At 39.7% G+C, this 23,489-nt stretch overlaps 1 protein-coding gene across 3 annotated transcripts in view; it reads left to right on the plus strand.

Annotated features, from left to right (window-relative positions):
- Positions 1 to 1,665: 1,665 nt before the first annotated feature.
- The window catches only part of znf385d (zinc finger protein 385D), a 69,643-nt gene continuing 47,819 nt past the window's right edge, over positions 1,666 to 23,489 (plus strand). For 2 of the 3 annotated variants that reach the window (XM_058376180.1, XM_058376179.1), the window contains exons 1-2: positions 1,666 to 2,091; positions 14,745 to 14,887. In XM_058376180.1, coding sequence (XP_058232163.1) covers positions 2,070 to 2,091; positions 14,745 to 14,887 — 165 coding nt within the window. In that variant the 5' untranslated portion in view covers positions 1,666 to 2,069. The remainder of the gene's footprint in view (positions 2,092 to 14,744; positions 14,888 to 23,489) is intronic. The other variant, XM_058376181.1, reaches the window with a different exon arrangement.

The following is a 23,489-nucleotide window of genomic DNA, read 5'->3' on the forward strand; positions in this document are numbered from 1 at the left end:
TTAGGCACCTTTGTTTCCATATCTAACCATCTTGAAATGTCTTACGGTGTGATTCGTGGTCCGACTTTTCTTCAGTTCCCCATTTTAGCACCTAAATACAGTTAGTTAGTAAAAAAAACTGGAAATAATTTTTCTTCTGCTGTCATACACACAGTATATGATCTATTATTAACTGCCCAGAGAGACATTAATAATAATAATAAGAAAAGATAATAAGAAAAGTAAAGCATGGAAGAAAGTTCACAGACGTACTGTACATACACTGATGAATGTATTGTAGATGACTTTAAATTAATGCTACTGAGAGTTGAGTGTGTGTGTGTGTGTGAGTGTGTGTGTGTGAAAGTATTCCTGCGTCGTATCCAGTCATCCGGTGGGATCTTCACCAGGATAAAGCGCTTACAGAAGATGAAGAGTATTATACAGTTATTAATCTTAAGGCGTATTATTCGAAGATGTTTGCTATAATTACGTTTTTAGATGTCAGTGAAACGTAATTCTCATTTTTTTTTAAATCCTTGGCGTATAAGGTAGGATCTAAACCTGTCACTGTTTTAAGACAGCAGCTTCTCTTAGTTATGATTTATTTAATAGCCGCGCTCTCGCCGCTTGATCGACGAATTCAGCTCAACTTCCCTTCCTGTGACTTTCCTCCCGTGATTAATCGACGTAAACAATTCTGTCAATTAATCAAGGAACGACGGAGACAGAGTAAACACCGATAGCGCTCGTGGCAGAAGGAGAGAAAGGGAGTGAATGAGGAATAGAGGAGAGAAAGAGAAGAGAGGGGAAGGAGAGAGGGAACATGACAAAGGGACTGCAAAAAGCCAGAGTAATGGAGAATGAGTGAGAGGAAAGAGAGAGGAGAGAAATAAAGGAGAAAAAGAGGGAGAAAGAGAGAAGAGAAAAGCAACAAGATATGGTAATGAGCACTAACAGATAAAGCCAGAACAATTGAAAGAGAGAAATAATGAAGGGGAGAAAGATAGATAAATGGAAGAGAGCGAGAGGGGGGGATGATAAACAGAAACATACAAGCACCAAAAAAAAAAAAACACAGTGGAAACAGAAAAGAGACTGAAGCAGAGAGAGAGAGAGAGAGTGAGAGAGAGAGAGAGAGAGAGAGAGAGAGAGCAATGCAAACAAACAGAAAGAGAAGAAAATACACAGATGATAAGAGAAGTAGAGAGAGAGAGAGAAAGAAAGAGAGAGAGAGAGAGAGAGAGAGAGAGCAATGCAAACAAACAGAAAGGGAAGAAAATACACAGATGATAAGAGAAGTAGAGAGAGAGAAAGAGAGAGAGAGAGAGAGAGAGCGACAGAATGAGACAGAGAGAAAAAAAGATTGACACGCAGAAAGAGAGAAAGATATGGAGAGAGAAATAAAGAGAGAATAAGAAGGAAACACAAGAAAGAGATGCACAGAGAGAGAGAGAGAGAGAGAGAGAGAGACAGAGATGGAAGAAAGTGAGAGACAGACAGAAAGACAGGAAGAGAAAGAAAGAGATACACCTGGAGAAGAAAGAGACACAAGAGAGAGAAAGAGGGAGACAATAAGTAAGAGAAACAGAGACATATGCACACACACACACAGAGAGAGAGAGAGAGAGAGAGAGAGAGAGAGAGAGAGAGAGCAGTATATAAAGCAGCGGACAGCAGATGCAGAAAGCCAGAACAAGGGAGAGACTGAGAGGGAGACTGGAACAGAAAAAGTGGAGTTTGGATACAGACACACACAAGCAAGCAAGCGCACACGCACACACACACACACACATACACACTCCAGGAACCCTGGGACGAGAGAGAGAGAGAGAGATTGACGGAGGAGGGACAAGACAGCGTTGTGGCAGCGCGTGCGGTGGTTAAACCACACACGCGCTCTGTCTCTCCTACAGAGCACTGCCTCTCTCTCTTACACACACGGTCTCTGACACACACCACACACGCGCACACACACACACACACACAGACACACACACACACACTTGCGCGCGCGTGCTGAGAGCATGGAGCGTCCGTCGGCGTCTCCAGCACGCGACCAAGCCGGAGAGCTGCGCGCCTAACGGATTATGGAGAGCAGCATGTTTCTGGGTAAGTGAGAACACACACACACACACACACACACACACACAGTCTCGTCCATCACTTAGCAGCTGTGAGTTTGAGACTCAGTGGAAATCTGGAGAAATCTTTGTGGACTTGCATGATGCTTCTTATTAAGGAAAGAGAATCAGAAACAAATGTAGTCCATTAGCCAAGAACATGTCTGGACTCTCAAGTTTGCTAATGTTGTTAATAAATAATGGAAGCATATAGCCTCCAGTTTAGCATTGCAAACTTGTTCAGTATATCAGACCGGTCTCAGACACTGTTATCTATGGAGCCTTCAGTACATCATGTTCTTCCTCAGCACATGAGCACCAGCATTAGAATTTAGAGGTGTGACTTTCTGAAAGTTTGAAGGCGGAGTTATGCACTCAGAGTGATTGTACACGGTGTGTCCGAAACATACGTCGATCCTTCTCTGTCCTACACACAATCCCACAATCCTGTGCGTGTACGAGTGTATCATTTTTGTACAGATCTAAATTTTGGTTCATTTTGCAAAACCCCAACCACCAATCATACAACAGCTACGAGTGAAGGCTAACACGTGAGACGTGTGAAGACGCTAAAGACGTATCCATCAAACTGCTGCATCAGCAACTCTGAGAAAAACTTTGCCCTCTTACGCATACTTGAGCTCACAGATGATTGTGATTGGCTGGTGATGCTGTGATTGACAGAGGGCAGAGCGTATGCCCCGCCCACTCACCGGGCAGAGACGTGAACGGATGTGGCATCATCAGGATTTCTCGCAACCTTCTGTTTGCTTATTTTTATTTCATTTTTTCTGTTTTTATTTTGTTTTATTTCTGCTTATTTTTTAGTTAACATTCTTTCTGTTTTTATTGAAATTCTTTTATTTAATTTCTTCTTTTTTTAAAAAAAATATTTCTGTTTTTGTTTTATTTCATTTCTGCTGATTTTTCAATTATTTCTGTTTTTATTTTGATTATTTTTTATTTAATTATTTCTGTTGTTATTTTGTTATATTTCACTTTATTATTTCTGGTTTTATTTCATTTCTGTTGATTTTTAAAAGTACTACTGTTTTCATTTTTTGTTGATTTTCAGTTCATTATTTCTGTTTTTATTTGATTTCTGTCGATTTCTAGTTCATTATTTAGATTATAATATTTCAGTACAGTTCTTTGAATCATTTTTATACTTCTATTTTTTATACATTTTATTTTACTTTACATGTGTGTACTAATTTCATTTTGCTAACATTTGAACTTATTGAATTATAAATTTATTTTTATCTCTCTTGTCAAATCTATGATATTATTTTTTTCATCATATTATATTTACTACTCAATTTTTACAGCACTTTCAGTGACCATGTGTATGATAAATGCTTTATAATGTAAATATTATATTTAAAGTCATACATTATTATTATTATTATTATTATTATTATTACTAATATTATTCAGTCTAACCTAACTGATTTATAGTTTGCACCCATTAGCGTATGCTATCAGTATCTCGGTAACGTTATGAAACCTTTTTAAAGACCGCCTTGTGTTTTGGCCACGCCCATAATTCCATTATTCCACAAAAAAAAAAAAAAAAAAGATTGATCTGTTTGGGGATAACTCTCTTCTACCTGTCCCTTGTATCTAAGGCGAATGTTTTCATAATAATAATAATAATAACAATAATAATGATAATAGTGGAATGTTCCTAGTACATTTTTATAACCATTAAATTTTCCATAAACATTGCACAATCAACCTTCTCAGAAATATCGTTTCCATAACCTAAAAATAACGTTACAGGAACGTTCTTGGAATGTCTAGTAGTTGCTGAGGCTTTGAAGAAGCTTTGAAATAAATACATAAGCTTATTTTTGGTGGTCAGTAAAGTGAGTCTGTAGTAATCATGTAGTGTATATGCAGCAGATACAGAAGATCAAGATGAAGTGCTCCGTTAATACAGATGTTTTCCAGAGAAAACATCCTGCTCGACTGGACGTTAATCTAGTTATCGATGTTGATATCTCTGAAAACGATTATTCCTGATATCTTAAGAAAGGCCTGATGTTTAGCACACACAGAAATACTTCCATGAACATGCTCGATTGTGTTTCGTAACACGCAGTCGTTCCTCGAAACCCCTCCCTTCACTGTTGTAGGTGAAAACAAAAATAAGTTTGCCTGCAGGCCATTAAAAATAATCCTGAACAAGAAATGATCCGTGCAGAAATGATCTCATGCTGTGGGCACGGTCGTCTTATCTGGATCGGTGTCAAGGCTGGGAGCGTAGTTATGGGCCGAGGCGTGTATGAACCGGTTCCCTGTGGGAGTCTGTGGTTGATGCTAATAGTGTTTAAACGTCGCAGCGGTTTTGCTCTGATTACTAAGCGTAGAGCACAGAGTAAAGTGAACACCTGCAGTGAGTTACAAGGTGCTCATCTCTCGTGTGTGTGTGTGAATCAGAAATGAGATGGTCGTAGCCAAGAGTCACTGAGCGAGTGTTGTTTGAAATCTATTTTATACAGTAGTTATGTAACATAAACATGAGGCTCGTCTTCCACCTCTGAGAGGTCGAATGCGGACGAATGAACACTGATTCCTTGGGGGACGTGTCGTTTGGGAATCAGTCGACTCTTTGATTCGAATCTTTTCATCCCAAGGCGATCGTCGGCTTGCGGATCCCGAAGAGGCGCTGGTTTTTTGTGATGCTTTTGCTGCAAAGATATCAGTATTCTGTATTCACGATTCTTTAATGCCACACGAGTGAAAAACATCGAGAGAAATTATGAACGTCCGAGTTGTTTTGATCGGTAGAGAATAAAGATTTGATTTGAGACAGCTCTGCGAAAGCGGGGAGACGTGTGTATGAATATCGCCTGTGTGTGAATGAGGCAGTGTTGAGTTTCTCTGCTGCTTGTAATTATGGATATATGAGGTAATGTACATCAGGACAAAATGAATCCTTTTTAAATTCTATCAAAATAACAGTGCAGGAATTTTGATGATGCATTTGCATGTGTTAAAATTCTCATCCAACAGTTGATTCGATATAAAATTAAAGACAAAAAACTGGCTAGTTTTTTTGGGGGGAAAAATGGCAAGGATTCGTTTGAGATCTGGAAGAGTCGACTCATGAATCATTTGTGATTGATTGATTGTGTCAGAATCCTCTGACTCTAAAAAGAGTCAAGTTCAAAAGTCTCAATTTCCTGGAGGTGATTTTCTTTGTAAAGAGTGATTATTTGACCGCAGTGTAACCTTGAACCTTTCAGGCCAGTCTTATCTGACCTCTACCATCAACAAGGTGTTTCTGAACACAGACAATCAGTACTGCGAGATCTGAAACAGATAATGTGAAAAGGAAAAGCATTATTCATTCTTAGCATGGCTTCAAGTGGAAATAAGATTTTCTAGCAGCGTGTAAAAGCAAAGGGAAATTCAAAATCCTTAAACACGGGTCTCAGGTAATGAACTCTTTCAGCAGAGCTTCTTAAAACCTTAATTGTGTGCACTTTTAAAATGGGAAGTGCTTCAGAATGCAATTACTAAGAGTGTGTAATGCTTCATGTTATGCTAATGCTAGCTGGAGTCTAACACTTGTTTTTCTCCGCTCTGCTTGCATCAGTGAGTGTAGTGTGTGTGTGTGTGTGTGTGCAAGCGTAAGGCTTCACGTTTCACAGTCAGCGACATGGACGTGTATCAATTACAAAGGTGTCATCTTCGTCCCCACAGACATCATCTTCCTTTCGCGTCTTATTATGATCGGCACATCAGAGAGGCGAGACGGGAGTTTTCTTTCTTGCAGCCAAAAACGCACACTACACTAATGCATCAAGGTCACGGTGGGAGCTGTGACAGTGAGCAGGGTTTTAGTGATGGATGTAGCGTCTGTTTCCCAGAGGCAGAGAGTCAGGGAGTGTGCTAAGCCTTCGTGAACCCCCCTCTGGTACCATGAGTTCTGCAATCACATCTGGATTTGGTTCAATTCCGCTGGGGACTGACTGCACACATCATCTGTAAAAAATTAAAAAAAAAAAAAAAAAAAAAAAGAAAGAAAGAAAGAAGAAGGACTGGGTTTGAAAGAAAAACACTTTCTTAAACTCCACTACAACATTATGACATAATTTCTAATATGAAACCAAGTTTGTGTGTAAGACAAGTGATGATTCGTTGATTTGACTCTGTGATTCACTGAATCACTGCTTCAAAACACTGCGTCGTTGAGAGAAATTTTGTCTTGGAAAATTTTTCAACACCAATTTTATAGTTTTATCACTCATTTGAATCCTGTCAGTCCTAATGAAGGAGGCGTGGCCTGTGTGAATAAAGAGGCGTGTTCTATATGTTTGTCAGTCTTACTGAATAGGTTCTGGCTTCTGTGCAGCTTTCTAGCCTGTATCAGTGAGTCCTAGTAGAGAGGCGTGACCTCTGTGTGTATTAGTTATCATAAAGGAGGCGTGGCATATATGCTTGTTAGTCCAGGTGAAGAGGCGTGGCCTTTGTGCATGCCATTTGTCATAAGAAGCGTAGCCTTTATGCTTGTTAGTCCTAGTGAAGAGGCGTGGCCTTTGTGCCATTAAGGAGGTGTGGCCTGTATGCCTCTTAGCAATTAGCATGAGTGCATTTATGTAATGCTAACAAGAGGCATGGCTTCTTCTGTCATTTGTTGACAGCCTCTAACTGACTCTTACGTGATTTTATGCCTGAAATGTTATATTTCAGCAAGACTAATTGGATGGCATTAAATAAGTTCTGTAGCTTGCTATATAATTAGTTATAGCTAATTATAGGAACCAAGATCAATATATCTTTCTTACTATAATAAGAAGCTTGTTAAAAAAGCTAATCAGAGCTTGTTAGCATTACATAAATGCACTCATGCTAATTGCTCTGCTCTAGTTTCCACTCGTTATTAGTCACAACGAGCTGATTCGGATCGAAGTGTTCGTATGAGTCCCGGTTGTGTGGTCTGTCATTACTCACTCGGCCAGACCACACGACGTCCTGCTCACTTTAAACACGCCATCGCCGAACGAGTTCAAACCCACTTTCTCAGAAGTGCAGGGGAATCCCGAGTGTGTTTTTAACCACGATCTGAAGCTAAGCTGTTCAGGACGAAGTGTGTTTTCTGGACAGCGCTCCTTCCCTGGCGACAAGCTCCTGAAGGATTAGTGTACTCGTCCTGAGAGTGGCACGCAATCGAAGGGCAGATTTACTGCGCGGCTCAAGCCGGCCGGACGTTTTCCACATTACGGCTCGGTGGGGAAAAAAACAACGTTGTAAAAGACAGGCTCATGCAACGGGCATGGTGTCAGAATCCCACCATAACGACCCGGGTTTCTGCTCAAGTTAATAAGCCATGCAGCCCTTAATCCAAATGGCTCTCATCCAACAGCCATGTTGGAGTTTATAAAATGTGGGTTGCAACACACACACACACACACACACTCGTTGTCCAAGATAACACACCCTGTTGATTAGGGGGATTTTGCAAGGGTGCACGTTAGAAACCAAATCTAAAGCAAAGTGTGTGTGTAAAAGTAAGAGGCTTATAAAAGATCTCTGTAACTCAGGCGTCTATCCAATATTAATGTTCTGTTCATACCTTCAGAGAATGTTGAACATAAGCAAACACTCTGTGCTAGGGTTCTGCATAGACCTTTAAAGGGTTTCCCCAAACAGCCAACAAACCTTTCAGGAGCCATGGTTTGTAAAAGTAAACACTTACCAAACTAAGGTCTTGGAAAAAATTGGTTCTTCAAGGGTTCTTTGAGAGTTCATTGGATAATCAAGGGTTCTTAGCTATTAATATAAAGTTCTGCTTGAAACATTTTTTAATGAAAAGTTCAGGAATCCTTCTAACATATGAAGACTATGAGTCTACCAATCCACAGTCTTCATATAGTGGTTCCTTAAATGTTCTTCAATGTTTCTACTTCAGATCCTTTCTGATCAGGAAACACAAAATCGTAAGGGTCTATGGAGAACCTTTAACGTTTTTCTCAGCGGAACATTTAAAGAAACCTTAAGAGTTCAAAAAAGATTTTTTAAAAACTCTTTAGTCACACTTTTCCTTCAAATGAACACACTCCAATTTACACTATTAGAAAATTGGGTTCTCATTCGGTTCTTTAAGAATTCATTGTCTAATCAAAAGTATGATGATTCTGCTTGAAATCCTTTCTCATGTACTGTATATACAGAACCTTTAAAGTTGAACACATGCTAATCTACACTGTTCTATAAAAGTTCCTTAAAGGTTCATGGGATACTCACTTGTGCATGGCTTGCAAAAAAGGGTTCTATTAGATAGCTCTTCTGATTGGGAAACACTCTACACTAGGAAGAATGAAAAAAAGGGGTTTCTGCAGTGATGCCGTTGAAGAACCTTTATTGGTTCCCCATAGAACCTTTCAGTAAATGGTTCTTAAATGAGAACCAGTGCCATATTTTATAGACTAAAGATCCTTTTCCACTCCAAAGAACTTTTTGTACAATGGAACCGTTCCATGGATGTGAAAGATTCTTCATAGAACCATATATCCTGACCAAGACCCATTTAAGGACCATTATTGAGGTCACCAGAGCGTGGAGCGTGAAGCTTAGGCATTGTTACTCCAGCATTAGTGCTGCCCATTTTACACAAAGCGTTGATGGAAAATCAACAATTATTTATTTTTTATACCACATTATGTGTTCCAGGAGACCACGCCAACATCATTAGAACTCATGATTTAGGTTCCCTACGGCTTTAATCAACGATGTCTAGAATTAATAGAAAAGGAATTGCTCCAATCTCGTGTTGTTTCCCAGGAGAAGAACCCTGGCTTCTAGTTTGGATTTGTTTTCTACAGATCTACTCGAGGTGTGTGTTCCGCGATACATTTCTGACCCAGAATCATGTAACGTGTAAAACTGGTGTGTTTCAGGCCTCAGGCGCGACTCTGCTCGCGTGCAGGCATGCCGCTCGGCCAACAAAGCCGCGACTCTTAATTTTTTACAGCCTTCTCTTTTTTATTCCCAGTCATTAATAGCTTGCAGGACTTGAAGTGTTATATTTTAAATCCATTTCAAACTGGTGTATTTTAATACAGGGTATGGGCTGCTTTTAGTAGCAGTTGTTATTGGTCTCAGTTGCTCAAAAAAACGATCTGAAACGCGCTTATCCTGAGGCAGTGAGCTTTTAATTCTGGACACACAAACCTCGGGTGGTGGTTTTATAATTCTCTACTCTGACGCCTCTCCCTCCTACAATAATAAAACCCGAAGCGTTGACTTTTATTTTCCATCTCCCGCTATATGTCCCTCCTGCTGCGTCGGCTTGCTTAATGCACCGGCTTTTGTCTGGTGCACTTAATAAGGACGCAGGCATCAGTCTCGCCGTCTGACATTAAGCACTGCATTATGAAGTGCGCAGGATAGTGGACGTATTTGAAAATATATTAGAATAGAAATGTTGTCCTGAAGAATCTCAAGGTGTGTGTGCATTTTTATTTATTTATTTACAGTTTCCCACTAACCCAAGTGTAGTCGATTAGCCAAGATATTAGGTGAGCTAAGGGAAATTGTGGGTTTGTTCTGTCTCTTAACCTCACTTGCTTATGATTTCTGACACTGTATGACACTGGTTTCTATGAAAGTGGATGTATATTGTTGTTGTTACGTGTTTCGAGCATTTTAAAGTACTTTTCGAGTGAGTTGAAGCAGCTTGTAGTGTCAGGATAGCCAAATGTGTCAGGATTCAGTTGAGGATGCGAGGTCTTTACCCTTCAAGAACTCTATTATCTAAAGGGTTCTTTGAGAATCATTTGTGTAATCAAGAGATTTTTTAAAAAATATTATACTCTGAACCCTTTCCAAGAACTTCTTTTTCTCAAGAAAGCATAAAATCCTCAAAAAAAAAAAAACGGTTCCTTAAAGGCTAAAGCTTCCCACGAAACCAAGTGGTCTTGATTAGCAAGATATTAGGTGAGTTAATGGAAGTTCTAAATGGATTTGTTCTGTCTGCTGATGGTTTCTGACACATCGATGTCTATAAAAGTAGTTTTTTGTTGTTACTTTTGAAGTAGCTAGACTGTATGTCAGAATAGATAAATGTCAGGAACCATTCGAGGATGCAAGTGTAGCTACACGAGGATCTTTATCGTCGAGACCTAAGACGTGGTCTGAAAACGTAAACAGGTTCAAACCAGAGAGAATAAAAGTGCAGTAATTCAAAAAGTCTCAGGAATGAAGAGACAGAGTGTATACATTGTGATAAATGTGAGGACAGAGAGTCTGTTAATACTGTGAGAGTGTGTTATGAAGGTGATTGAGTCCAGGTGTTTGTAATCATTCCACTGGAGAACATGAATGTGAGAGAGTCTGGGTGTTGTAGGGCTGTTTTGGCAGGACAAATGAGACCAACACAATATTAGGCAGGTGGTCATAATGTTATGCCTGATTGGTGTAGTTTCCAATAATGAAATCCTTTTTCATGTACTGTAAGGCAGAACCTTTAAAGGTGAACACATTCTAATCTAGGGTTCTTCAAGAGTTCTTAAAAGGTTCGTTGGATACTCAGTTGTGCATGGCTTACAAAAAAAGGATTCCATTAGGTAGCTTTTCTGTTTGGGAAACACTCTACACTAGGAAGAATGAAAAAGGGGTTTTTACAGTGATGCCATTGAAGACCCGTTATAGGTTCCCCTTAGAACCTTTCAGTAAATGGTTATCTCGTAAAAGAACCTCCTCTTTTTTTCTTGCAATGGAACCATTTGATAGATGTTAAAGATTCTTCATGGAACCATATGGCCTGACCAAGAACCATTTAAGGACCATTACTGAGGTCACCAGAGCATGGAGCGTGAAGCTTAGGCATTGTTACTCCAGCATTAGTGCTGCCCATTTTACACAAAATGCTGATGGAAAATCAACAATTATTTATTTTTTATACCACATCATGTGTTCCAGGAGACCACGCCAACATCATTAGAACACTGATTTAGGTTCCCTACGGCTTTAATCAACGATGTCTAGAATTAATAAAAGCCAAATCTTGTATTGTTGCCCAGGAGAGGAAGTAGCTGCCGGGAAAATTTTCTTAGTAGCTTAGCGTCTTTAAGTCATCCCAGTGCCAGAATCCATTACATTTTATTCTATAGCTACTTTATTGGACAAAATAAAATGAGCACGCTTTCTACAAGGCTAGGGTGTCTGATGCCAGTAGAAATAGCTAGTTCTAGTAAACACTAGCTAGCTCGCTTCCAGTGTGTATTTTTTTCTGTGTTCTCCGAGCTAAAACACTTCCATCCGATTTAAGTGTCTGCTAAAACTCCTTGTAGTCAATACAGTCTATCACGTGTATTCACAATGAATTTGTTTACTCTCACACTCTTATTCTCTGTCCTGATTGGCTGCATTTCCTGTCTGTCATCATGTAGTCAGACATCTTGTGTGCCTACATTCGAGCTGTCGTAAAGAAAAAAATCACGTTCTGTATTTTGCGGCTATACCAATCAGACTATATTCTAGTCCTAATTTATCGGTGATGGAGCCATGATAAATTTTTCACTGGTTTTCTTTTGCTTCAGGGAGAATGATAGAAGCTCTACATTTTTTTTAACAGGCAGCATAGGGCAATGTTTATGTGAGGTACCCTGATGTTGCTTATGAGCACTCTATTTTTATTGGAATCAACAGCCAGAGCTACACATTTCTAACGGATATTAAATCGTCCTATCATTATACATTACTGTGTTGCTGGACCCTCTCCTACACTCGCACATCTTTTGGCAGAAGTGCTTTTTATTGCTCCAAAAACAGGAAAAACTGCCACATCTGGTCTTTGTTATTTATCATCCTGATCATGAACAGACGATCCGCAGTCGACCTACAGAGCTAATCATCTCTGCGATAAATACCCATGCCTCCAGTCTGTTGCTTTTACTGCTACTGTAGTTATGAAACATCTCACAAATAGGACACAAATATGACACATCGTGTTGTTTACGATGCACGTGGATCACTCACGTGACGTTATCAGTATGCTCGCCGCTCGTCAGATGCCAGAACTCTGTTTACAAATACGCATGTCAAGCCTCACAGCGGGAAAGAAGTCGAAAATGCGAAAGCAGGAAAATCTGAGGCTACGTATCGATACCGATCAGCCAGGATGTCCTCACATGACTCGAAGCAGGCTGATGAGGCATCGTAAATTTATCCCTATTCTCGCGTCTCACCTCACCTTCACCTGAATTTTAGAAGAGAACCGTTGCGATAAATTTGCTAGTCCTTGACATGTTTTGTCTCCTTCTCTGTCTCGGGTCTCACTTTCTCCCATTGCTTTGTTTTCCTTTGCTGATTTATGTGCAGGTTAGAAGATGATGCTTAACGACTGCTTATAAAAATATTACTTTTTTTTCCTTCCTTCTTCCATAGGTTTACATTAACAAGAGACAAGTAACTTGGCTCAGTCCATTTATATCATGTCTAGAGAAAACAAGTTTAACGCAAATAAAATAACACACTAATTATTGTGAAGACTGGTTGATTGATTTATATGTTGTGTGCACAATACATCTTCAATAGCATGATAATTCTACTAGCTATGTACACTCACAAGCTTTACATATATTCATAATTTTCTTCTGTATACACATTTAATCAGAGGTACTGTATATCCAGGACAAAGGGGGTAATTTGGGGTAAAAACTAAAGTTGTGAGTGGGGAATTAAAGAAACGTCAGACCACACGCTCCACAGAAGGAATTACTCGAGACCTCATTATACCGAATTTGCATAGGAATAGAAAACTTCCATGCCACAGTGCCTCCAGAGTTGCGAATTGAACCCTGGTCTCTGGCAGGTTCATTTAGGATACAAAGTCCAGACCCATATCCTGGATTAAAAACTGATGAGGAACTTTATTAAGGTAAACAACAAACTAACAGGAAACAAAACAGAAATGAAAAGGGCAAAGAGAAACAAATACTCAAAGAAAAAACAAAGCACAACAGGTATATATAGAGGGAGCAATCAGGGGAATAGGTGTGATAATGTGGGAAAACGGAACGATGAGTTGGGCGGGACAAACACATGTAAAGTCATAAAGGTAAACAAAAGCACATGGCAAAAATAAATAAATAAATAAACACAAACAATAACGGAAAAAGCCTTGGCAGATCGCCAGAGAATTTATTATCATGTAATAAGCATGTAATTACACATCTACATTACCCCAGATCTGAGCAAGCGAGAGCTGGGGTGTGGCAACGAATAATAATCAACAGGTTTATTGCTGTCGTTGACATATATTGTTTGTTATATTACATTTATTATGCTGTAATAACTATTTACATTTATTACAGCATTCACAGTCAAGCTTCACAGCAAGGAAACTCCTTTAAAACACACTGTTTCGATATCACTGGCCCTTTCCGCTTGGTGCATCCTTCGAAAACAAACGTTTGCCTGTTGCTATGCCGTTAGTTAGCATGAATGCTCTCGACACATCCATCTTGTCCTCTCTGTCTTTCTTTCTTCTTGCCCTCAAAGTGACCCGAGACGACGGGACACAACATAATTATGTTTATTTTTGGTCGGCAGTGTTTGTTTAATGATCATCACCCTTTCCCCTTCATATACAAACCAAACAGTCATAACACTGTCTGGATTTGAGTTCCTCTCTATACAAGGCTCTAATAAATATGCAGCACTGCAGATGAAAATGTAACCCTAACGGAATATAGGTAGATTTTTCTTCTCGGTAGATACTCTTTCTTTATTTTTCGGGAATGTTTAAATACGCTGTCTGTAAAACACTCCCTTTATAGCGCTTAACCACCGCAACTGGCTGGTAAATTAAAGGAGTTTCCTCGCTGTGCCAGATTTTTAGCCACGTTTGGCAGGTGGGCGGGTTTTCATTTCAAGCCCCGCTGCCAGCGCAATTAAAAGTGACTGAGAATGCTGTAATAACTGTGAATAGTTATTACAGAATAATAAATGCAATATAACAAACAATATATATCCATGACAGCAATAAACCTGTTGCTGATTATTATTCGTTGTCACACTCCAGCTTCCGCTCGATCCGGGTGGAATGTAGATGTGGATGGGTTTTTAATATAAAATGAAATGTTGTAAAAAGCATAATGTGTAATTACATGTTTATTACATGCCGATGAATTCTCTGTCTCTCTGTATTACTTTCTTTTTCTTGCTCTAATCGTCTCTCAACCATGTCCTACATTCCTTCTTCTTCTTCTTCTTTCACTTTCCGTTTCCCTCTTTGTCCATCATCGATTTTCTCTCTTTTCTGCTCTCTCTCTCTCTCTCTCTCTCTCTCTCTCTGTCTCTTATTGTCTCTGTCGTGTTTTGTTTTTTCATTCTTTTCTCTTCCGCTTCATCTCCACTCCTGTTTCTTTTCCTCCTTCCTCCCTTTTTTTTCCCATCACCTCCCTTTTTTTCAATTTCCTCTCTTCGCTGTTTGCTTGTTTTTCCATCTTTTCACTCTCTATTTTATCTATTTCTCTCTTTTTTTTGTCTTTCTTACTTTACCTGTCCACCTATGCTTTTTTTGGTCTTGTTCTCTTTTGCTTTTCTTTATCTCATTCAACCTCTCTGTTTGAACATTACTGCTTTTCTCACCTCTCTCTCTCTCTCTCTCTCTCTCTCTCTCTGTAGGTAGTGTGTGTCAGGGTGGCTTGGTGCCGGCTCTGGTCCGAGCTCCTCTCCCCCAGGTTCACTCGTCTGTTGGCCTGAAACACTTCCTTCCCTTCTCGCTGGAGACGAGCCCCGCCCTCAACCTGCTGCCCACTTTCAGCTCGGTGAGTCTCTCTCTCTCTCTCTCTCATTATCTCTTTCTTGCTTTCTCCCCATCCCTCTCTTTCTCTCATTCTCTTATTCTCCCTCTCTCTCTCTCTCTCACACACACACACACACACACACACACACTGGGGTCATTAATGTTGTTGTTGCTGTAATTTAAACCAGGGTTTTCAGATGATTGCTGGTGCTGGTGCTGCTGGTGCTGGTGCTGCTGGTGCTGGTGCTGGTGGGGGCTGGTTGAGGAAAGTGTGTGTAACTGTGTAATCATGCTGCCTGTATACACTCAACAACACAAACACGATCCAAGAAGATGTTAGTGCCTGAGAGCGCTCGGCTCAGCACAGAGATGTTTGTAGTAGGCAGTGGCGATGAGCCGCGATCGATCGATTTGTTTAGCTTGCACTTAGTCTTACTCTATATAATAAATAAATCGTCAATACCTCAGTACCTGAATTGTGTATGTCAGTGCTCAGACTCAGTCGTTATGAGAATCGGTTTCTTGCACGCGTCGTCTCAGGGAGTGTTTCTGTGTACCGATTTCTATAAAGCTGCTTTGTGAAAATGTCTAGTTAAAAGCAGTATAGAAATAATAATAATAATAATAATAATAATAATAATAATACATTTTATTTATAGGCACCTTTCTAGTCACTCAAGGCCACCATACAAGTAATAAATAATGAAATATCAATAATAATAATAATAATTAATAAAATAATAATAATAATAAAACAATGCTTAAAAAACAGGTAGGTAGATTTGAGTGCAGCTGAAGATCATGTAGAATAAACATTTCTGAATATACAGGTTATGAGCCATGTTTTGAATGTTGGTAGAGAATCTGTGTTACGGATTTTTTTTTCCGGGAGAGAATTCCAGAGACTGGGAGCATTGCGGCTAAATGCTTTAGCGCTCATGGCTAGTGTCCACCAGCAGTTTGCGGGGCGAGGTTTGGGCGCCGGCGAACAATGCTACGGAGATGTAGGGAACATGATCTGGAAACGCCGTTAATCTGTGACTCGAAGGACAGACTACTATCAAAGATGACCCCCAAGACGGAGAAACTGAGGAAATGGAGTTGATTTGCGTTGACGTGGGGGCGGAGTTTACCTGAAACAGAGCTGCAAGTTATTGGTTAGAATGATACTGACGTATTGAGCAACGATTGAATTATTTTATGACAGTTTTTCAGCTTGTAACTAATAGATATTCATGCTTTGCTGTAAATCCACATGCTATTACCTGTTATTAAATACGTGACTCAAATTTTCTTTCTTTCTTTCTTTCTTTCTTTATTTCTTTCTTTTAATTTTTTTAAAAATTTTTTTAATTTTTTGTCCTTTCCAGAGGGAAAATAGATACAGCGATCAGGACATACATAATTTTTTGGAAATAAAGAAAAAAACAACGACATATAAATGGAAATTCATACATCCGTATAAATGTTACTATGGAGATTATATTATAACCAGGTATGAATGCCCTCAATCTTGAAAACTAATTCCTCAAATGTTCCTTATGCTTTATATTTTCTACAACAGAACATGGGGAGCTATTCCTTACAACTTGAATTCTCTATACATTATTTGAGTCGTAAACATGCGCAAATTTAGCAGATTTGACGGCGTTCGGTCAGTTTATCCTTCACAATATGGGGTGTTATATTTAAAAGAGATTGCATTGAATTGAACATTTTATTCAGTGTTGAATGTGGTGGTCTAGACGCCATTGAAGCTACGACTTAAGAAAAAGCTAGAAACGTTGGAGGTGTAAATGACAGACAGGTGATTATTATGATCTGAACAGGCAGTAACTCGAATCTGAACTTTCTCTGCATAGAAATCCTTGTAACCTCGAAAATTGTATCCCTATAAAAAATATCTCTGAAGTAAGTTTTAGTAAAAATTAGCCCTCAGGTCTGCGTCTTTTTCCATAAAAGTTAAGTCCAGGGATAAACACGGTTTCAGCAGACAGGGTGGAGTTATTAAAGGGATCAGAGAAAACCTGAAAAGTTGCGGTCATTGCTTGTAGTGGTTCTCATGCAAGAGTCCAAACTAGACGGCGCAAACACACACACACACACACACACACACAGTGAGTCAGAACTGAAATTGTATCAGTGCCAGCTGACTTGGGTCCCAGAGCACTCAAAATATAATCACACACATTTCTTCTCTAATCATTACTCAAATCAACACACATCTCTCTCTCTCTCTCTCTCTCTCTCTCTCTGAATTATTTCCCCAACCTTAATGTTCCCGTGTTTCTTTTCCTTTCCTTTTCTTTTCTCCACACTCACTATTTTTATCTCTCTCTCCTTCTCTCTTTTTCTGCCTATTAACATTTGTCACTCTGTCTACATTTCTTTTCTTTCTTGTTTTCGTTTTTGTTCTCGGCCACAGATTTTTTTACTTCTGCTCTTTCAGTCTTTCTTTTTGTCTTTAGCTTTCTCTCTCTCTGTCGTCAAACCTCTCTCTATCTTTCTTTCTCTCTGTCCCTTTTCAGTCTTCAAATCTTTCTCTTTTTCCTTTTACACTGTTTTTTTCTTCTTTTTTTCTGTTCTCTCTCTGTTTCCTGTTCTCTCTTTCTGTCTTTCTCTTCTTTCACATCTCTCTCTCTCTATCTTCATCTTTTTCTTTCTTTCTTTCTTTCTTTCTTTCTTTCTTTCTTTCTTTCTTTCTTCCAATGTGTCTCTGTCTTTCTCTCTTTTGTCATATGCATCTATTTTTGTCTTTACTTTCAGCAACTCCACAGACCTGTAGTCTTACTGTGTGTGTGTGTGTGTTTGTGCATGTGTGTGCTTAGAAACACTGCAGTCAGGTTCACTCTTGCTGCCCCGAGGGACATTAAGCCTCTCATTCGTCCAGTTTGAACTCATAAAAGAGCCAGAGAATCAGAGGAAACGTGACAGCGGTTAGTTTTGCGAGTGCTGATGTTATGAGACTCTCTATTGTTCGGCACACAGCTGCTAATGCACACGCTGAACGTCTCAGGGCATTAATAAGTGCAAACGTGGGTCAGTTTATCCTTTCTGGAGAGTAAATCGGGGCTGGGGGCCTCTGTCGTCCAAATAAAAGCCCCATTTAAACCAAGTGTAAAACATTACAACATCCTCAGTGAAGCCCTGACATGCACATACACTGTTATTGCTGCACATGGTGTGGAAGGTAAATATTGTGGCTGCGAGTGTGAGCGCTCATCTCACCGTCACTCAGGATTGTGGGAACGTAGAGAGGTGATCCTCAGCGCATAGGCGAATACATTTCTGGGATTTTAGTCTTTTGAAGACTAAAAAGTCATTTGACTCGGTGAACATGTGTCTACTCTTCTTGGTTGACAAGTTTCAATGTGTTTCCAGATGCTTTTTTGCTCACCACGGTTGTAAAGAGTGGTTATACGAGTGACTATGTTAGTTCAAACCAATTTAGCCATTCTTCTTTCTCACCGAATAGCTGTTTCTGTGCGCAGAACTAAGGTCTCCACACCATTCTGTAAAAGAGCTTATAACCGAAATCACATTATCTAAGCCCCTCCCCAAACAAACCGTTTCTCTATCGATTCTGATGTTCGCTATTCGGGATCAGAATCAGGTTTATCGGCTAAGTATGTTTTGCACACACAAGGAATTTTGTGGTGACCCTCAAAAGCATAGACATTAAAAACGACACTATGCATCTAGTTTACAGACAATGCTATTGAGATGAAATAAAGATCATAATATACAGAGTATGTGATTTTTTGGAGGCTGAGAAGTGCAGAACAAAATAACAAATCGAAAAAGACCAAGACAATTCAGACAAACTGGATAAAGGTAGGTATAGTTTGTGAGTGGATGCTTATACCTACCTTTTCTGAATTGGCTTTGTTTGGCACTTCTCGACCACCGTCCTGCTGAGATGTGTGAGTAGTGCAAGTGTGTGTGTGTAGCATATGTGGATGAAGTGAATGTTCTTACACTACAGTATTGTTTAACATCACCATTAACTCATTGTCTTCTAATTGCATGAGTTAATGCATAGCACCTGATTGGCTGACGTGATTCCTCCTCGTAAAAATTCGATTCATTTAAGAATGAATAGAATTGGGAAGAAATATCAGAACGTGATGGTGCAATGGAAAGTGGTGTTCCTAATAAAGTGGCCGGTGAGCGTACGTCTGGAAATCTTATTCCAGTACTTTATTTTTCCTACTTTAAAGTCATCTAGGTGCTGGAAATAAGCTGTGTAATAAAAAAATATATGACTGGACTCCACCTTGGTGATTCAGTGCTACGCAGCGGTGTTGTACAGAAAAGAAGATCCCAACAGATTATTCTTAACCAGGACTGAAGGTGACGGTGTCCAAAAAAGAACAGAACAAATGAATGAATGACGCTGAGAAGTTTTCAGTTAGGGATTTTTTCCCCACTGCTCCAAAAAAAAAATACCATTTATCTCGCCTGGAGCCTACATTTGTCTTCGAGAAGCAATACAAACTCTATTTCCACTGTAGAGCAATCAGCCGTGGGAGCTATCGATTTCTCGCCCAGCTGCGCCGCGCAAAATTGCTTCAGAGTGGAACGGCAGGAGGAACGACTCGGCCCCGGGCCTCGGCTGACGGGACTGCTGGTCAGACTCCAGTACCGAGAACTGATTTAACTTGAATCATTTATCAAAACCTAATAGGATGTTTTACTTATTATTCAAGAGTGCATTATTAAAAACCACCGAAGGAGTCCCTGTTTACGTGCAACTGGTGGTCCTGAGGACACAAACGAATCCGTTAACACTGTTAAGTGTCGATGAAAACCCTGTTAGTAATATACACTCATCAGCCACTTTATTAGGAACACCTGTACACCCGTACGTTCATGCAGTCACCCAGTTAACCGGACGTGTGGCAGCGTAAAATCAGACAGATAGAAGTTTAATCAGAATGGTGTTGAAAAACAAAGAAACATCCATCGGGTATCAGTTCTGATGAGAGGAAGATGGGTTGGATGCTTTAGGCTGAATACAGTAACTCAAATTTTTAAAAAGAATAATCATTCTTTGCAGCCGTGTTGAGCAGAAAAGCATTTCAAGAACATGTCTCACACACACACACAAACACGCACAGAAAGGCAGATTTATTACTATTTCTTATATTTTGAGTGAAAGCAGTGTGTGTGTGTGTTTGTGTATTTGGTTATACCATGTTTTGGATGCATGTTGAAGAGTGTGAGGTCGACTTGTGCTGTGATAACAAATCTTACAATCTCTCTCTCTCTCTGACACACACACACACACACACACACACACACACAGACAGAGTCCCATTTCTGGAAGACTTATTGGTGTAGATATCATCATGGTAGCACTGCTAACTCTCATATTCTCTCTCTCTCTCTCTATCTCTCTCTCTCTCTCGGCTCCCAGAATGACATTTCATCCTAACCCACACGTTGACGTGTCTCCTAGTGGCCTTTTTCTAATACATTGCAGAACTAATGCCCTAAAGCCAGCACTGATTTTTAGGAGGACAGTTCAGACCAGTTGGAATGCGCTCCAGCGCTCCGATAATACACCGAGTTTTAATTAAAACCTTTCACGTGTTAGGGAATTAAATACGTCTCAGACTGAAAGCTCGGTGAAAAAGGAGAAATGATTTCCACTTCCTTGGGCATGCGCCTTAAATCATGCGCAGGATTGTTTTCAGCCTATTAATAAAGAAAGCAACATGGGCAGCAGTGGCAGGCGATGATTGTGGCATCGTTCAGTGTCTCAACCTTCGGATGTAATTTCACAACAAATCACAACAGGACTCTCGGAAATTTGGGAAACGTTTCCGCGTCCTGATTTGCTCAAGTCACAAATCGCCTTTGTCAAAAAGGGCGGAGCTTAAGTCACCATCTTTTTTTATTTACGATAATCCCAACCGTGTTCTCAAAAAATTTACATATCAACTGTTACATGCACACAATAATTTCAGCTGATAGCATGTGTGCTAGTTTGATTAGCAATACAATGCTAGGATTTTCATTAGAATATAACATTTGACATGAAATCAGATGTAATTATGACCGAATAATTTTTTTGTCTGTGGCAATGAAAGGTCAGTCTAAAACCAGTTTTACTGTCTCTCTCTCTCTGTCTCTCTGTCTCACTATCTCTTTGTCTCTATCTCTGTCTCTATCTCTCTCTCTCTCTCTCGCTGTTTCTCTCTCTCTCTCAACTCTCTCTCTCTCTCTCTCTCTCTCTCCTTTAACTGGCTGCAGCTTCTGGCAGTCGTTATGAAGTCTGACTTCTTTCATGCCTGAAATTCGAGTTATATATAGACACATTTCTTACAATTTCTGACCTTTGAAACAGCACAGATCGTGAATTAGTGTTACAAAACTGTCAGAAAAATATACAGAATCAAAGGAAAATCTAATTTTGCCCCTTTACATGTTTCACACACTGAGTTTTCTGGCTAGTTTTCTAGCTTGCTAACAAACCTGCCACAGTTTTAGTGCTGGTTTAATCTAGTACAGCTAGTTTAGCTACATGACTGCTTACATTAAGCATACTTTTCAGGCCAACATTTCACTTCCCATATTCCGTTTTTGTAAAGAAATGCTAGTTTAATCTAGTACAGCTAGTTTAGCTACATGACTGAGTTGAGAATGTATTAGGGTGTACATTTAGAACCAACGTTTCAAGCCCTGGATCTTACACGTGTTCATTTACTCAGGTGACATCTGAGAAGGAGACATCTGGTCTGGCACACTAACACTTTGCACCTGCGGCATGCCTGAGAGAAACACTCCCTAAAGCCTGCCGCCGCCTTCACCCACCCCCCCATGCTGAAAACACGCTCACATCTTCAAACAGCAAAATTTACGAGTTCCATGAGGGCGCCATTGTTTCAAAGCTTAGCCTGGGGCTACGCTCGTCCTAGCTAATCGCTAAGCCTTACTGCTTGATCTTGTCACCTCGTGCACGCATATCCTCCTTTCTCGATGATATACAGCCGCTACTTAGTCAAGAGCATCAGGGTCCCAGCAAAGTTACCTGCCCTTCGGCCCATCTCGGCTACGAACAGCTGCCGTCTTTATGAACACGGATATAATAAATGTAGAAATTGTGCCGCCAGTGTAATTGGTAGAAGTAACTGTTTCATTCTCCGTTCTTTAGCGTAGCTGCATAATCGTACCGGCTCTTTGTCAGTTCCTCATTACACAATGATCAATCTTGCTCGGCGGGCGCCAAAGGACGTTCTAGCAAAGACGAATAGCCTCATCTATGATCTTGGTGAAGTCGTTATGCCATCAAACCGCTCATCTCTGCTTTAGGAAGTGGAATTCTCAAGGAAAACTGTGTTTTGTGGACCGAGGAAGAACAAACGAGATTTATTTTATTTTGTGAAGAAAATATGCAATTTTTACCTGAAAGGTGCCAAAACTTTTGAGCATATTTGGTTCCCTATATAGCCTTTTGATTGACGGATGTGCCAGAAAAAATACCATCAGTATGAACCTTATATGAAAGGTTTTTGGGAAAACTAATATATATATATATATAATTTAGATTCAGTTTATTGTGGTAAGAGGAACAATGGCTAAAGAACCATACAGCCAAAAGGTTCTTCAGGGAGGAATTATGGACTGAAAAGCTTTATTAGGGAAGAATCATTGACTGAAAGGTTCTTTATAGATAAATTACGGACTGAAGCGTTCTTTCATGAGGAGTCATAGACCCAAAGGTCCTTTAGAGATTAATTAGACTGAAAGGATCAGAATTAAATGCTTCTATCGAGAAGAATCAATGGCTGAAAGGTTCTTAATGGAAGTGTCCAGGTCTGGAAGGTTCTTTATGGAAAAGTCACGGACAGGAAGTGTCTTTAGGGAAGAATTGTGGACTGAAATGTGCTTTAGGGTAGAAACCTGGACCAGATGGTTCGTTAGAGTAGAATTGTTGACGTACAGAAAAGAATTATGGACTGGAAGGATCTTTAGGGAAGAATTGTGGACTGAAATGTTCTTTAGTGTAGTATCATGGACCAAAGGGTTTGTAAGAGAACAATTGTGAACTGCAAGTTTCTTTGTCAAGAAAAAAATCATGACTGACATGGACCGAAAGGTGTTTTGGTGAAGAATCCTGGACTGTAAGGTTTGTTAATAAAGAATTGTTGACTGAAAGATTCTTTAGCAATGAATCATGGACTCAAAGGTTCTTTAGATAAGAATAATTGACTGCAAGGCTTCTCAGAGACTAATCATGGAGGGAAAGAATCACGGAAAGAAAGGATCTTTAGGGTGGAATAATGAGGTGAAGGAATAATTGACTGAAATGTTCTTTAGAGATGAATCATGGACTGAGAGAAACCTGGACCAGTTCTTCAGTTCTGAAGAACTATGGACTCAGAGGTTCTTTCATAGGAAAATACTAAACTGAAAGGTTCTTTAGGGAAAAATAAAGGACTAAAAGCTTCTTTGGGGAAAATAAAGGACTGGAAGGTTCTTCAGCAAAATGGAGGACTGAATGGTTCTTCAGGGAAAAATAAAGGACCGGAAGGTTCTTCAGGGAAAATGGAGGACTGAATGGTTCTTCAGCAAAAAATAGAGGCCTGGAAGGTTCTTCAGGAAAAAAATAGAAGACT

Source organism: Hemibagrus wyckioides, linkage group LG23 (assembly GCF_019097595.1).
Source record: "Hemibagrus wyckioides isolate EC202008001 linkage group LG23, SWU_Hwy_1.0, whole genome shotgun sequence".
Classification (NCBI taxonomy): domain Eukaryota; kingdom Metazoa; phylum Chordata; class Actinopteri; order Siluriformes; family Bagridae; genus Hemibagrus; species Hemibagrus wyckioides.